Genomic DNA, 16,641 nt, shown 5'->3' with positions numbered 1-16,641 from the left:
CATTTGAGGTGTGATCCTTTCTGAATAAGAACTGATTCCCAGCCCAGAGGCAGCCAGGGACAAGTAGGCACATGGAGAATAAATACCTAAGAGATACATTATTTGCCTTTTCATTCCCAGCACCCAACATGCCGCCCGTTGTTGACGTTTAATAAATGCATGATGGATGCTGGATTACATCATACAGTTGAGATCCATTCTGGACGTTTGTTCCTTTCTCTCTGGGCCATTCCCACCTTGTTGTTCGTAAATCAATCTTGGAACAATTAGCTCTGTTCCTAAGAAATATGATCCTTTATGTGTTCAAGTGGAGGAAGAGAAATTATAGCATTTTCTTGCATCATGATCTCTGTACCGTAGTTGTTGATATTTTCATTGAAAACAAAAACATGACTGGCTTTTGTTCAGCCTTTATCGGAAGTATATGTTGGAAGTGTATGTTTTACCATAATGTACTATTTCTGAAGGGCAACCAGAATGCTCTATGGTCCCACAAAGTAAGAGGTTTAACTCTTTGCCATGTTCTTTTCCAGCGGAAGATAATAGCCTGTCTCAGAAGAAGAAGGTCACCGTGGAAGATCTCTTCAGTGACGACTTCAAAATTCACGACCCCGAGGCTAAGTGGATAAGTGGTGAGTCCCGCGTCCTGCGTGTGCACAGGGAGGTGCCCTTCCCTAGTTTGGGTTTGGAAGTCTGCCTCTCACGTCCTCTTTCCTGCTGTAGAAGTGGGTGCACAGAGCTCACGCGTGCTAATCATCTTATTATCATTCTAAGAAAATGTGTAGCAGGTAACATGGGGCTGTGCCTTCATGAGCAGTGGGTCCTCTGTGTCACCTCCCTGAGTCATTATTTCTCAGATGGAGATGTGAGATGTTGCTAAGCAACAGGGACAGGCAGAGACACAGCCGAGCTTCCATCCTTCTCCGTGTTCTTTATTCCCTTTTGTGCGGCCCCCACTTCCACTCCTCACTAGATAGAGGGATCGAAAGGAACCCCCAGGATTCTTCTGGAATGCCACCGAATGACCTGTGGAGTCTGGTGCCCTTGTGCAGCTAAATTTATTCTCCTCTTGAACTTTAGTCTGTATGTAATCTACTTGTCTTGATTCAGGAGAGTTTTAAAATAACAAAACAGAATTGGAGGCCAACGGCAGTATGTTCAAGATGCGTTTTTTGGTCCAGGACACAATCCAGTTCATCTAGTTGGGGCTGAGCTGATTTTAAAGCGCAGTCACGGGAGAAAAGGTGCAAGTGACGGTGTGCCGTCCTCTGCAAGCTCTCCGCTCTCCCCCTGAAGTGGTCCAGGCTGTGTATCTCTCCTGTTATCCCCGCAGATGTTTTCATTGAGGGAGCTCTCATGGATGTGCTCAAAAATTAATCCTCAGATCAGAGAACGTTTATAGTGGAATGCTCATGGTCTAGTTCAAATCCTGGCTTTTATAATAAACGAGGCCCAGGAGGTTAAGTGGGGATTTTTCGAGGTCACAGAGCTCGCTGTTGGCACAGATGCATTTGGAGGCCTGTCTTCTGATTTCCCACCACTGTCTTCTCAAGTGACACAGTGTCAGGATGTTTTCTTGCTGTCAGACTGTTTCTCAGATGCTTCTCATGCTTCAGAAACTCTCAAAAACCATTGAGCAATGACTCTTTCCCATCAGTCTCCTTCTAGAGCTGGAGCTTTCCTTTTGTCCTCAACTGTGGCCTTAGTATTCATTTCTGATCCTTAGATTGGCTTATTTAAAACTGAGAGAAGTAGATGGATCCCAGAGGGAATGTGTTTTCTACAAGGGACTGGGGAGAAATGAGAGCAATGTGCTGGGAATAGCAGGTCAGGGGCGGTGCTCACAGAAATCCCAAACATGGATAGAGCCAAGGTCTTTTTGTTTGATGAAGGAAGTAATTTGTCTTTTGTTCTGAGGGAGGTTTTGCACCTGCTTTTAGTCTGTGTTTGCCCATGGCATAGGCACGTGGAAAGTACCAATAGCATGCTCCACGCCCCATCTGGAGAATGCAAGGAGATTACTCTCTTCTTAATGAGTGCAAGGCCATCTTCTAGAAGCAGAACAAACCATGAGTGACCAGTGGTAATTCTGACACAAAATGCACAGAGAAGGCGTATCAAAGATGCTGTAGAAACTTAGTCTTCAAGAATGGCTAAGAGTTAACTATTTAGAGAAAGCAGAGAATAGACTCCTGGAGAGTGTAAGTCCAGAATGCGCTAAACCTTGGATGGGAAAACCAAGGGTTAGCTGAGAGACAATATCCATGGATAGGGGAGAAAAGCAACTGGAGAGGAGCACCTGGGTGGCTCAGTCGGTTGAGCGTCCGGCTTCCGCTCAGGTCATGATCTCACGGTTTGGGGGTTCGAGCCCCGCATTAGGCTCTGTGCTGACAGATAGCTCAGAGCCTGGAGCCTATCTTCAGATTCTGTGTCTCCCTCTCTCTGACCCTCCCCTGCTCAAGCTGTTTCTCTCTCTCTCAAAAATAAATAAAACATTAAAAAAATTTTTGAAAAGCAACTGGAGAGAAGGAAAGGGAGAAAGGAAGGGAGGGAGAAGGGAGAACACCTGGGAGAGAGGCAGAATCTGGGGATAAAACAAGTTGGAGATGGGGCACACAGAACCAGAGTTACGGGACTTGGAGCAGGTCAGAGGAGCCCTGGAAAGGCTCCATGAAGTCCTGAAATAATATACCTATGTCTGTTTATTAGGGTGCCCGTAGTTGCACACTTACCCTAACTCAGCTTTCTATAAGCAAAAATAAATAAATAAATAAATAAATAAATAAAACAATAAAACAATATGCAGAGATTTGGAGTCACAAGAGCAGGTAAGTTTCTGCTGGAACTGGGTTGGTTTTAAGGAGCTGGTGTCTCCTGAGCTAATTCAGATGCATGGAGCTGGTCCAGAGGTGTGCCGGATCTCTGGCCAGAGGAAACAAGCCAAAATTTCTTTATCCACAAAGTCAGGAGTTAATACAAGCAATTGAGAAGTGGCCTAATGCCCAGCAGAAAATGTCCAGCCTGCCTATTTGGCAGGTTAACTCTATTCATCAAGACCACCTGCAGTTCTAAACAAACATGCCTTTGGTGTCCAGGAACATTCCTAGGAGTACGCCTCCTTTATCAATGCGCACATTGAGTTTGATGTTTTGCTGCATTGTAACCAGGTGGTCGGGTCTCTCCGAAGACCAGGCTCCATCCAGAGTGTAAGGGAACATGATTCTTCTTCTCGGTACATGACTCTCAGCTGTCCCCCCTACACTGGTCTTTCATGCCTTTCTCTTACTTATCATTCCCTTTCTTCTTGCTCCCTGAAATTCAATAGCTTAAAATGAATGAAATAGCTTTGCAGTGATTTAACTGATTCTTTAGCATTGATTTTTCACCATTACCATAAATAACTCATTCACTTTTTTAATATCACAAGTTTCAATGTTGATTGAGATCCAGGAAAGACTATAACATCATAGGATTATTGAGTGATCTGAAGCTGGGTGAGCTCTAGAAGTTATCAGAGTGTTGCTTCATTCAGTAAGTGTTTACTGAGTGCCTACCGTGCAGCAGACAAAGTTCTAGGTCCAGGGAAGTATTTTTTACTTGAAGACTTGGGAGTTGCCCCTGTCAAAACCACCATCTACCCCCACCATCACCACTACAGTCTCCTTTGTCTCCTCTTCGTCCTTTGTTCTCTGTCTTCTCCTCTTCTCTAATTCACCCCCATCACCATCACCACCATCATCATTACATCATCATCATCACCATTACCATCGATATCATTACATTATCATCATCATCATCATCATCATCACCACCCTCATCACCACCCTCATCATCGCCTTCATCATTACCATCACCATTACTACCATCCTTACCACCATCATCACCACCCTCATCATCGCCTTCATCATCATCACACCATATTACATTGTCTGTTGTCATCATCACCATCATCATCACCACCACCAACACAATCTACGAGGGTTTCCCATATTATATGTTCAAGGCTAAGTGCTTTACACTTATTAAATCACTTAGTTCTGACAACCACCATTATTCCCATTTCAGATGAGGAAACTGAGGTTTAGGGTGTTTAAATGACTTGTTCAATGTCACAGTTAGTAAGTAGCAAGATTTGGACTGGAACCTAGGTCTCTCTGGTTTTTATAAACTGTGCTACATTGGCTAGAACCCAGGACTCCATCATCCAGCCAGTTTTTTTCACAACCCCACTAGGTACTTTGTGTGTTCTATCCAAGACTATAGGTTGTGAATATTTCAGACTTACTGCCATCCCTTAAATTCTCTATTCCAGCATCCCATGATGTCGAACTAACAGAATATCTAAGTGATAAATAAAATGGCGTAATTCCCCATGTAGAGAGAGACTTGATGTTTTAACTACTAAAGTTAACAAATGTATGTTGGGTTTCATATTGGAGTTAATAGTCTAGAACCTAGTACACTTTATTTATCAGGAGAAAATTTATTGGGTTAAAGTTAAATTTCTCCTCACTCATTTTCATACTGGGGATTTGTTTTAATCCACCTTTACTGAAAATGATTGGTATAACCGCCTTCATATTCTCTGCCCTCACGTATTCGTTGTGACCAGATAGGCTTGTGGATCAGTAAAGTGAGCAATAACCAAAGGCACACGCTGAGCGCCCCTACGAAGGAGGAGGCACACACCTCCTCAAGTTGGCCACAGTGCAGCCTCTCCACATACTCACGTAGTGGAGGGAATTCTCCCACCTTTTCCAGTGACCACATTGCACGTCTCAGCCTTGTGGGTCCTTGATGTGCTGTGCTGGGATTCCATGGTAGGAGAGCATCAGGCTGTCCACCCCAGCACCCGCTGAATCTCCCGGCAGCCGCATCTCACGGTCACTTCTCCGACCTCAACTTACTTCGCCGACTGGCAGTGATTTGGCACGATCCTCACTCCCTCCACCTGTAGGTCTCCCCTCTTGGCTTTATTTCAGCATCACAGTGGGGGCAGGCCACATCTCAGGCTCTTGTGCCGCTCCTTGCTCCTGTCCCTGACTTTCATGGTGGTGGGTCTTGGGGCTCAGCCTCTGGTCCCCCCTTTTAATATCTGTACCTCCTCCTTCAGTGTCTTCATCAAGTTCCATGACTTCAAGTATCCTCCATCGACTGAGGCCTCCTGAATTTCTATGTTCACACGGCACCTCTCCAGACATTTTCAGGTGTCTCACAGACATCACAATCTTAAGCTGGAGAGCTCCAGAAAGAAGTTCTTGGTCAACGAACCCCCCCTCTGGCGCCTCCTACACACACAAGCCAAAAAAAAATAATAATAATAACACCTGCTTTATCCACAGCTTCTCCCAATTCAGTTCATGGGCAATCATTCTTCGGGCAGAACGGACTATGAACTTGGAGTCATCCTTTGCTCTGCTCTGTCGCTCGCACCTCCCAGCTGATGCCTCAAGACCTCTTGCTAGTTCTGCCTGACATGGTCAGTGCCCATCTAGACTGGCACGTTTAGGCTCATGCCTGCCATGGGCAGCCTTTCGAGGGTGGTCCGCCAGAAGGATCAGGGCCAGGACCAGGGCTCTCTGGTGTCTCCTCAGAGAAAGGCTCTCGTGCAAGGGGACGGGGTCACTGAAATGACTGGGGTGGAGGTTTTATGTTTCCAGCTTGTAGATGTCTGGGATCCTCACACCTCCTGTTTCTTCTCAGTGTGTGCTCACACTGAGAGGAAATCACTCATGCCCATGACTGTGGTTACTGTTGTCTGTCCATGAGCTTCAAGTCTGTATCCAACTCAAACGGTCTTTGGAGCTCTCTGCAGTGTTGTGTGTGCATGTCCTCACCCGTGAGGGTGTCTGCTGGGCGCCTCACATGCCCATGCCCAGCGCTGCCCTGCCCTCCCCCCATCGCCCCTCACAGACCTCGGGCCAGCTCCACACGGCGTGAGGAGGACGCACACAGTCCTGGCCCTGGGACCCTCCATTTCTCTGACTCTCTGCCATCCGTCTTCTGCTTATTTCCCACTTCGGCCTTTCTTCGCCCTCTGGTGTCTCTCCAGTGTTGCCTACTCTGGGCTGACTTGAGTTTTCTTTTGATTACTTCCGGAGTCCACGTTCCTTCTTGCTTAGGCTGCCCCTTTGGCCCAGCATGCCCCTCTCCTCTGTCCCAGCTCTCCCACTGCTACCCTGCCGTCTGCTATTAGCCCTCCTTCTTACTCGATACGTAGGCTTTTCTGTCCTGCCTGAGCCTTCTACATTTAGGCTCCCCTGTGTCCTGGACTTAACCTTTGGTAACGTGTATATCAGGCTGTATCCGATATCTGTCTTGCCCAGTCTCTGTCAGCCCCACAGGTAGGATTCCCATCCTTTGATTCCCATGGCGCCCCAGCACCTGCACAGAGCCTGGCGCACCACTGTTTACTGGTGTGGCTTCAACACGTCCCCATTTGATGCTCAAACAACCTAGTGTTCGGGATAAGGAATCATGTGGACATGTTGTCCCACGTGGAAGGTCGGAAGGCTTTTCTGATGAAGTGCTTTGAAGCCTAGACCTGGATGTGAGAATCGTGTAGGTATGTTCTCTGCGGGGACAGCGTTCTGGGCAGCACGGAACAGCACCTGCCTGGAAGAGCCCCACCGAAGGCCGGGAGAGGACGGCAGTGCAGTATGTGTGAGCAGAGCAGAAAGTAGGGCCAGGTTTGGCAGGCTCCATGGCGGGGGGCAGGCAAGTGAAGATGGGGTAAAATTTAGAAAAATGGGGAGCCAGCTTTGAGCTGTCAGAACTAAAGGTTTTAGAGTAGTTGGATGACAGGGAGAAATTCAGCTTAGGCTTAGGGGTCATATCAAATATTTTTATTACATATGTATTACATATTTATTGTCATAAATTAGAAAACAAGGTTGGATACAGCTTCGGAAGATAGTAAAATTCACCTGTAACTCCCCTGAAATAGCCGCTATTAAATTTTTATACTCACCCTTTAAGTGAGAGTAATATGTGGGATCGTAGTAAGTGTACTGAGTGGGGGGAAGTGCATAACGTAGACCTTTCCCTGCAGGAAATATATCTTTCCATCGTCATCTTAATGTCCGACTGGGCTCTCATTACATAAACATGCCTTAACTTGGCCTGTCTTCACATTCTGGAAGGTTAGCATGTGAGTGGAAGGGAGGCGGTAGAGACACAAAGCCCTCGTGAGTGATGAAGGGCAGGACGTGCCGCTGGGTAGGAATGGAGGGACGGGAGGAAGGACAGCCAGGGAGGACTCGGGGGTTTGAGCCTGGTCAACCGGGATGCCGATCCCGCGGACCGGGCGCTGGTTTCTGTGGTCGGATGGTGAGTTCCGAGTAGAAGTCGGCAAAGCCAATGAAATGGAAATTCCCTTTACATACGGAGGACCAGGCGTGAAGCGAGGTGAGAGCTTCCCCACCGGCTTGGAGACGTGCGGAAAGTGTGCATCACTGAGGGGCTGCTGAAGTCTCCGGGGGCGGGGGCTTGGGGCCGGTGAAGAGAGGAGGGCGTAAGGGTCCAGGGAGAAAAGGAGACCCCCGTGGCGTGACAGCGAGGAAGACATGAGAAAGTGCGTTAGCAGAGCCAGCCTACCTGCCGAGCGGTGGCAGACGCAGAATGCGTCCGTGGGAGATGGCCCGCGTGGCCACACACTCTTCTGCCGGCAGATGCCCCCTGCTGACCCTGTTTCAGGAGGAGGGTGTAGGATTTGGGTGTACACACTTGTAAACCACAGAAACGGTCTTCTCTGTGTCCGTGGCATCGTCCCCGCCCCCCACAGGTAGCGTGAGGCCACACCTACTCCCAATGCGGGTGTTTGCCTCTTAGGAAGGCATCTGCAGATGGTCTGGGGCACTCATGCCCTGGGCTGTGCGCTGGCCACGGCCACCTTCGGGGACCCTGCCGCTCCCTGGCACTGTCTTCAGGACACAGGCACGCCCGGGGCCGAGGGTGGGAGCTCCCTGCAGGTCTGGTTCGCTCCAGGCGGAGCCTTCTCGGTGTGCTGTGCCTCCGTGTGGCCGTCCAGCCATAGTCGGCCTGTGGAGAGAGGCCACTGTGGGAGCCCCAGAATCTGCCGGTGTCTCCTCTCATTTCCGTGAATCCACCACTTGTGAGCAGAGAGCCCTCTGTGTCTCTCGGATGCAGCACGAGAGAGACTGTAAAATTGGAGGAAATTGCTTCTTTTGAATGTAGGAAAATATCAGCTGGCTGGTTGATACCAGAAATGTACATGTTTTCGAAGGTAAAATTGGAGACCGAGCACGGGGCTCAAGGAAACTAAATTTCCATATTTGCCTTTTCCTTTTCTCTTTTGTTATTCTGAAAACACAGATGGATTTTTTTTTTATAAAGCTCGTGGGGTTAGAGAGAAGGGGAATTCAAGTATCAAATGGTTTGGGTATTTCTGCTGCTTTTGAAAGCCCACGTTTTTCAGTCAGAACCATAGTGTTTAGAACCGTGGGGAGGGAGAGCTCCCGAGAGTCCTCTGGTGGGGCTGGCGCAGGTCCAGCGGTGGCTCCAGGGACACGCCCGGAAAGGACGCCTCGCAAAGACTGAACACGTTCTTCAGCGTCCCAGCGAGTAGGTGAGCATGCTAGTAGTCATCAGCTGAAGTCATTACGTAAAGTAAGAAATAGACAAGACGCAATTAGAGGGCACGTTTGTGTAAACCACCAATTTTTTCTCTCTCTTTTGTGGTGGTTTCTAAGATTCCACTTTTCCTGAGGAGAAGACAACCTCGGTTGTCCGGTATCTGGAGGCCAATTATGTCTCAGATGATTTTAATGCCATAAAACCCTCCGCACCATCGCTCCCAGCAGCTCAGGCCGAGGCGAGTTTAACAGCCACCTGCTGCCTGGTTCCGTCCATTCTCAATGCGTCTTCCACATTTGCAGTATCTATTAACTGCTTAAGGTCCTTCCGGAAGCCGTGTTAGACGGTAGCATTGAGCGCCAGAGCCAATAGAAGCAACAATAGAAACAGTAACAGTAGCAAATTAAATACCTCGGTTACTTCCTTTTAAACTTCACTGGAACCAGGAAATAGGAGTTTGTATCTTGACTTTAGAAATGACACCGGCGCCTGGCTGGCTCGGTCAGTTAAGTGTCTCACTTTGGCTCAGGTCATGGTCTCAGAGTTCGTGAGATCGAGCCCCACGTCGGGCTCTGTGCTGACAGCTCAGAGCCTGGAGCTGCTTCGGATTCTGTCTCCCTCTCTCTCTGCCCCTCCCCTTCTCATGCTCTGTCTCTCTCTCTCTCTCAAAAATAAACATTAATTTTCTAAATTCAAAAAAAAATAAGAAAGAAACACGGACTCAAAGAAACTCCGTTGCTTTGCCAAGGTGACTCGCTGGCCTCCTCGCCTGCTGCCGTCCCTGCCTCCCTGCGGGCGCTCTGCCCGGTCCCAGCGCGGCCTGGCCTGTCAGGGACCCTGGCGGCTCAGTCCTCATCTCTGTTCTTCCCTGCGTCTGAAAACACATGTGCTTCTCTGCTCCAACGACTCTCCTCCGTCTTTTATGACTTGATCCAAGATAGGTTCTCTCTGGATTTTCCCAAGTAGAAGCGGTTTCTCGGACTGCGACAGAACTCCCTTCCACTTTGCTCCGAGCACCTGCTGGAGCCTCACCTGGGGTCCCCAGCCTCGGGGACACAGCCTCTTGGCAGCATCTGGAGGAGCACTTTTTTGGGACAGGGCCCCCCATGCTTCCTTCCAGAGGGGCTCACACAATGTGGAGCCCACGCACACGGCCCGGGACCACTGCCTATGGGAGCCCTAAGGCCCCCATCACTTAATTCACGATTGGGGCATCGCCTCTCGGTGGCCTCAGCCAGCCCCTGCTGCCCCAGCAGAGGGAGGCCCACTCTGAACCCCGGAAGCTCTTCACCTGTGGCAGGTGCCACTCACCTCCCTGGGAAGTCTGAATACCCTCTGCCTTTGTGCAGGGAGGTGTAGACCTTACCAGACTGAAATCCACTCCAACTCTGTATGTTTGCAGGACAAGCAGACGGCTTCCTGCCCGTTGGATCTAGGAAAAGTACACGCGTATGCACGTAGGCACACGCACGTCGGCACCTGTTTTGTCTTCCTTAGGAGGGGATCTCGAGGGAGGTGTTGGTGTCTTGGTGCCTCAGGGAGGTGGATGGACGCATTCCAGGGTGCGATGTGGCTACTTCAGCGCCCCCAGACTTGTAGGGACTTTCCTGGAGCCCTCACAGCCCGTTTTCCCACATGTGCAGAGGAGCGATCCCCCTGGAGGCCAAGTGCGGACTTCCCCAGGCCTCCTTCCAAGGCTGGCGGAGGCCTGGGGCAGGCTTCTGTCTGACGCCGCCATCCAGGAACGGCGGGACCCTCACCCCAGCCGCCCACGGACCAGGACTCACGGGGCTCATTTCCTTCCCCGTTCCAGCAAACCAAGAGAGCCTGCAAGGTTATCTAAGGCTCAGTCTACTGACCCCAAGGGTGCGATTCCTCTGCGTGCCTTTTCCAGAATGGTCTTTTTAAAGCAAATCAGGAAGTTCCACTAATTAGAGACTCCGCATCCATGAATGCAGTGACCCTCGCACAAGCCCTGACATTATCATTTAGTGTTTCAATTAAGTTATCCCACAAAGTCCTTAGCCACGTCGGCCTACTAGAGGCTAATTAATTATCATTGACATCTTTTCAAACATCGATCACCTTCTTAATTAATAAAAAATGAGTCGCTTGCTCTCCTGCATAATTGAGTATAGCCCCCCATGACCCATCCATCCCGTGCACAGCACATCTAATTGTGTGTTCGAGTGTTTGCTTTCTTCTCTGCCTCGCCCTTGACGGAAGCTTCTCTGGGCCGTCAGGGCTGACCTCTGTTTCTCTCGTGGGCCAGAGCGTCTGGCTTGCAGTGAGTCTCCATCAGTATCCGTCACTAAACAAAGCACCAGGGACGGAGCCAACAGTGTTCATGGCGAAGTCCCTGGAGTCAGTGGCTCTCTGGGTGATAGAATAACGAGGTTTATTTGTCGTGACTCTTGGCGTCTTAAGGAAGCATACATACACTTATCATGATAAATACGAACCTGATTCTGTTTTCCTCCCTCACTGGAGCGATCTAACAGGGGCCCACACAGCTCCTGACACCATTCACCGGTCACATGTACTCGCTACGCACGGACTGTGCACAAAGGTACGCAGCACCCTACTCAGAGCTTTACGTGCGCCGAGCCACGCGCGGAGGGACGTGGATGCCATCGTCCCCACGAGGCCCACATATCCACAGAGCTTTTAGCCATGTGGGGCCGGCAGAAGCCTAAGCATGAGCCCGTGTCCTGTGCAAGGCCCAGTGGCCTGTTTTGTGTTGTTTCCTGATCCCTTCCCAGGCTAAGCCCTCGCCTCCCTCCATGACCCCAGGGTCACGGTCGTCTCTCATCTGCGTGCTCTCTGTTCCTCGTGTGGACGTGGCCACTGCTCCGTTCTGCCAGGAGCACCAACACTGAGCTCTGGACGATGAAGGGCAAAGGGGGGGGCACGGCACACCCCAAAACTGAAGGACCTGGGAACGAGCAGCACGCCTCCCTCCTGGGAAGGCCTTCCTGCCTCAGGGAACTCCCGACTGCCCCCCTTTGCCTCTTGCTGAGGAGGGCCTCCCAGACCCACGTGGCCCTGCATCGATGCTGTGGCTCCGGCCGTGGACCTCCGAGCTCCTGTCCGTGGCGCCCCGTCACCGACCAGGACGGAGCTGGGGCGGAGGCGCTGGGAAGGAGTCAGGGCTGCCTTCAGACTTTGCATGGGTCTCATGTCTGTGCCGGAAATGCCTGGGGGCTGCGCTCTCCACGCAGAAGGAAGGAGGCTGTTCTGGGTCCCGGGGCAGAGCTTTCTACCCCCTGGTGGTTTACACGTGGTCGACGTGGGGCTCATGTCTCCTCGAGTCTCTTCCCGGGTCTTGCTGGAGTGGGAAGAAGGGGGGTCATGGGACAGTCACGTTGGCACCCAGGCTTTTTGGACACTGAGCAGCTGGCAGACTTTCAGATCCAAGTCCCCGACCTGCGGGCCGAGCTCACCTCTCCTACGCCTGGTGCGCACAGACCGGCTCTCTGCTGTGAGGACCCTCACTCATCTCCCTCTTCTCTGAGTGTCTTGGGCCCTCGTGCACCCTCCTCCCTCTAGAGAAGACGGGCACAGGGCACTGTGCCCCCTGCGCATGGCCGTCCCCTTCCCGCCTCCTGCCTTGGATGCCATGTAGACTTCTGCAACAAAACCCAAAAACGCCAAATTAGTAACCGTTCCCAAAGTAAAGACACAGGTTGGGAACCTGTATCTTTTGCTAAGCAAGGAACCAACAAGTGAGTGAGATTTTTAACTTCTCCCTGGCCAGAGGCTTCGATGCAGCTTTCATTGCCACCAAAAGTAAGGGGGAAATAGAACAAACCCCAGAAATTCAAATGCTTCCTGTTAACACCAGCTTTACAGATAAGGGGGCCCAGGATCAGAGAGGGTAAGTCCCTTGCCCTGGGCCACACAGCTAACAAGTGGCAGAACTAGTCTCTTTAAGAGTTCTGGTGGACTTGGGACGCCTGGGGGCATTAAATGTCCAACTTCAGTTCAGGTGACAATCTCAATGGTTTGTGAGTTCGAGTCCCACATCAGGCTCTGAGCTGTCAGCACCAGGAGCCTGCTTCGGATTCTGTGTCTCCCTCTCTCTCTGCCCCGCCCCTACTCACACTCTGTCTCCCTCTGCCTCTCAAAAGTGAATAAATGTTGAAAACAACTTTTTTAATGAAAAAAAAAAAGAGTTCTGTTGGACTTACTCTGAAAATATCCTCTGGGGATGCTGTGAACTTGCCCAAAGTTCGGTGGCCAGCTTACTTACGTTTGCTAGATGAAAGAGCCTTAATGTAGTGCTTGTGACGCTGAAGGCTCGTGTGCCCTGGGAGTCTGGGAGGGTCCGGGCGGGACGAGGCGGTGTCCCTTCTCCTGTGGCGCTCTCTCTCACGAGCAGCTGAGCTCTTCAGCGGGGCCCACGGCCACATCCGGTGCGCGCGGTCCCTGCACCTTGTTACTGGTCTCTTGCTGGCCTGGCATCCTCAGGGTCAGAGCAGAAATGCCAAGGCCCAAGGTCCAGGCTGTCAGTGGCCCCTCATGGCCCCCTGAGGCTCCTCAGGGCAGCCGGGCCAGATAGATGTCACTCACTCGTCACTCCCAGCTTCTCAGCCCCGTCTCAGGCACGCCTGGCCACCGCTTGCTTCGCTCGACCCAGTTGGGATGTGCAGACAAATGCCCGAGAAAGAAGCTGGTAAACCTGAAAAGGATGGTGTTCCTGGGTCACCTGTTTCAAGGACTGAAATCAGTTTCGGGGTTTGTTTCCAGTCTCTCACTTTGCCAGTAGATTCGCACTGAAACCCAAGGGGGCTGCACGGGGGTGCGGAGTTCTAAGTCAGGAATTCTCACGGGCTGGTGGGTGCGGACCCGCCAGGGCTGCCCGGGGCTCACCTCTGGCGACAGAGTCGTGGTGGTGGCCCGAGGCCGGGAGTGCTCTCGCTAAACTGCCTGCGTGTGTAACCCCCCGGCCGTCTGCGTGTGAATGTGCACACAGCATGCCAAGGCCAGAAAGGGGTGAGACGGCACAAAGGGGCTGCAGTCTGAGGGGTTAATGCAATACCAGTCCTTCCTGGGGCGTTTTCTTTCTTTTCTTTTTAATGTTTGTTTATATTTTGAGAAGGCACAAGTCAGAGAGAGGTAGAGAGAGAAGGGGACAGGGAATCCAAACAGGCTCTGTACGGACAGCAGCGAGCCCGATGTGGGACTTGAACTCACGAACTCCGAGATCATGACCTGAGCTGAAGTCAGAATCAACCCCCTGAGCCCCCCAGGCCCCCATCTCCCAACCAGATGTTTCCTTTGCCGGCTCTCCCTCCAGCGATGCCTCACGTTAAAATCTGCTTAAAGTGCCTCGGTCGATTGTTCATCCTTAAGTCAAATTGTTGGGTCTTTCAAACTTACTTTTGGGTTACAATCCCCAAATGAGCAAACGGATTGCAGATACAGCTCTTCTGCGGATTTGCCAGCTGACGAGCGTCAGAAACAGTGGCCACGTTAGCGATTCCCGGTAGCGATGCTCTAAGCTGTTGAGAGCCCTCCGTCGGGAGCCCTCGAAGCAGTGACTGAGGGCCCAGGACGAGAGCGGGGACCCACAGCGGACAAGGTCTCCACTCCGCCTTTACTCCTGGCCTCCAGCTGGCCCAGAGTCCCCGCCTCGTCCCTGTTTTGAACGAGCACCAGCCGGTTTCAAAGCACATGAACTCCTCCACCGTCCCTCCTTGCCGCCCCCCTGCACGAGCACCTGCCGAAACAGAGAGCGACTCGTAGTGGGAGATGATTCTCTGTGTTTCCTTCGGAAGCTCAGGCTCTAAACCACCGCCACAGACTGTCCTGTCCCACGGTTAAGGCTGGTTTTGTGGGGACACCCTGGACGTGGGCAGCGGGTGGTCACCTGGGGCCCCTTCCTCTGCTTACTCATGACCGTAGCACATCTTCTGCTAATGGGTCTTTCCAGGACTTTCCTTCCGGGGCGGGAACTTAATTCCCTGCAGTGATTTCTTCCCAACCTCCATAGCTCAAGGGTTCCTTCATTACACAAAACAGCTTCTGCCTGGGTCGCACTGCTTAAAACACCGTAAACCAGTAAGGGAGGGTCCTTTCCTCCACGTCCTAAATATTACGGAGCATCCGCCCGCACCTCTGGTTGGTTAGACGATGATGTGGGTCCCAGAGACGTACAAGAGGTGGTCGGTACCCTAGGCGTATAACACAAGGCGTGTTGTAAACGTCACCTTGCGAGGCATCTGTCTGTTTTCATTCGCTTGGTTATGCTGGGGGCAGGGCCCCTCTGCCCCGTGCGGTGCCCAGAAGGTGTGAGGGAAGTATGAGCACTGAAGGAAGTCGTCACACCGCTCTGTCCCAGGGAGGGTCTGGGGACATCAGGCAGCGGTGTAAGGTACAGCCACAGCGAACGCAAGGGCCCACGGCGCGTGCTGGTTTCATGGACATTTTAAAGGAATGAAAATCCCCCGTGGATTGTGGCATCCCCGGAGGCGCCTCCTTCTCGCCTCAGCTGCCCCCCTTCCTGCCGCCATCCTTGGCCTCACCCGCCTCCCACCTGCTCCCTATTCCGGCCAGACCCCGGACCAGGTGTTACTTGTGCAGCAGCTCATCTGGCAGCCATGGAAGTGGGTTGTGGCCGGTGGTGTTTCCACTTTGCATATGAGGAAACGGGCGTGAGGCATCATCCGGGGCACAGCACTAGCGTCACAGCAGAGCAGTGGCCTCAGGTTCATCCAGAATCCGTGACGGGGACCCTTCCGTGTGGGCGGGCGTTTAAGCGGGAAGGCACTCTTGTTCCCATTGTCCCTGTTCCTTCTGTATCTGGGGCTTTGTCCCGAAGATAAGCCATACACTCCCACATGGGGTTAAGACTCATTCAGGACTCCCAGAAACGGCCTGCCCCAGCCAGTTAAAAATCCGTGAGGTTGACGTACCTGTCTTCTTCCTCAAGGCCAGGTGGCCCTGGTCTGCAGGTTAACTGGAGATTCCTCTAGAAGAGAGTGTTTTTAATGTCACCAGGGTGGGGGAAGCAGCCTGGAGGTCAGTACGGAGTTCTGCGTGGGGCCTTCGGAGAAGTCATTGAGCGGAGGACAGTGACCCCCAGGAGCCAGACCCGAGGGAGAGACCCTGGTGTTCTCCAGGCCCAGCTGCAGTGACATTTCCAAGAGCCAGTGGTGCTCTGGGCTCAAGTGTGGTTTCAGTGAGTGAATTATCGGTTGGGTGCGGGTCATTTCACAAAAGGACAAAATGTTGACACGAATTCTCAGCCCATACCCAGTCATGTGCAGGCAGAGACCCAGATCTTCCCATGCTTCCGGAAGCTGGGCACCCACTGAAGGCCTCTAGGGAAATTTATTTAACTTGATATAAAACAGTTGAGGTTTGATGGCCCATGGTTTCATTTTAAGATGTAGAAGAAAGAACTAAAATACTGAGATTGATCAGGACACCTGGGTGGCTCAGTCGGTTGAGCGTCCGACTCTTGATGTTGGCTCAGGTCATGATCCCAGGGTTGGGGGATGGAGCCCTACATTGAACTCTATGCTGAGAGCAGGAGCTGCTTGGGACTCCTCCTGTCTCTCTCCCTCTCCCTCTGTCCCTGCCCCACTTATGTAAGCATGTGCATGCTCTCAAAAAAAAAAAAATTAAGGTTTATTTTGTTCTGAAATGGACGTCCTTATCTTCTGAACGCCTAGAGACATTAAAATAATTATTGTTTGAAGACAGCCATCTTACATAAGGAAAATACAATTCACTGGTACATAATCTTACCAGTTTTACAAAATATAAATGCCTGGAGTGGTCCATCTGCACTAACTTGCCTTGTTGTCAGGTTTTCTTGAATTATGTAATGATTTTTCATTTTTAAAAGAATCCAGGATAACAAGCCCCACTTCTGGAGTTGCACACAGGTTATATGTGGTTGATAAGCCTCTGCATATAGATACAAGCAAAGGGCTGTTCTATGTGTGAGCAAGATACGCCACAGATCTGTCAAACCCATTCAGTGTTCTGGGTCCTTCCAGTACAGCGCTGCCGGACTTCTCCCAGGACTTGTACAGC

The 16,641-nt window shown here is 51.3% G+C and overlaps 1 protein-coding gene across 3 annotated transcripts in view; it reads left to right on the top strand.

Annotated features, from left to right (window-relative positions):
• Positions 1-16,641, top strand: part of DPP6 (dipeptidyl peptidase like 6) — an 867,370-nt gene that overhangs the window by 563,089 nt on the left and 287,640 nt on the right. For all 3 annotated transcript variants that reach the window (XM_029921134.1, XM_029921141.1, XM_029921139.1), the window contains exon 3: positions 534-632. In XM_029921134.1, the coding sequence (XP_029776994.1) occupies positions 534-632 (99 nt within the window). The remainder of the gene's footprint in view (positions 1-533; positions 633-16,641) is intronic.

Source organism: Suricata suricatta, chromosome 2 (assembly GCF_006229205.1).
Source record: "Suricata suricatta isolate VVHF042 chromosome 2, meerkat_22Aug2017_6uvM2_HiC, whole genome shotgun sequence".
Taxonomy (NCBI): Eukaryota; Metazoa; Chordata; class Mammalia; order Carnivora; family Herpestidae; genus Suricata; species Suricata suricatta.
The sequence above is the reverse complement of the archived record's forward strand: the minus strand, read 5'-3'. Positions and strand labels throughout refer to the sequence as shown.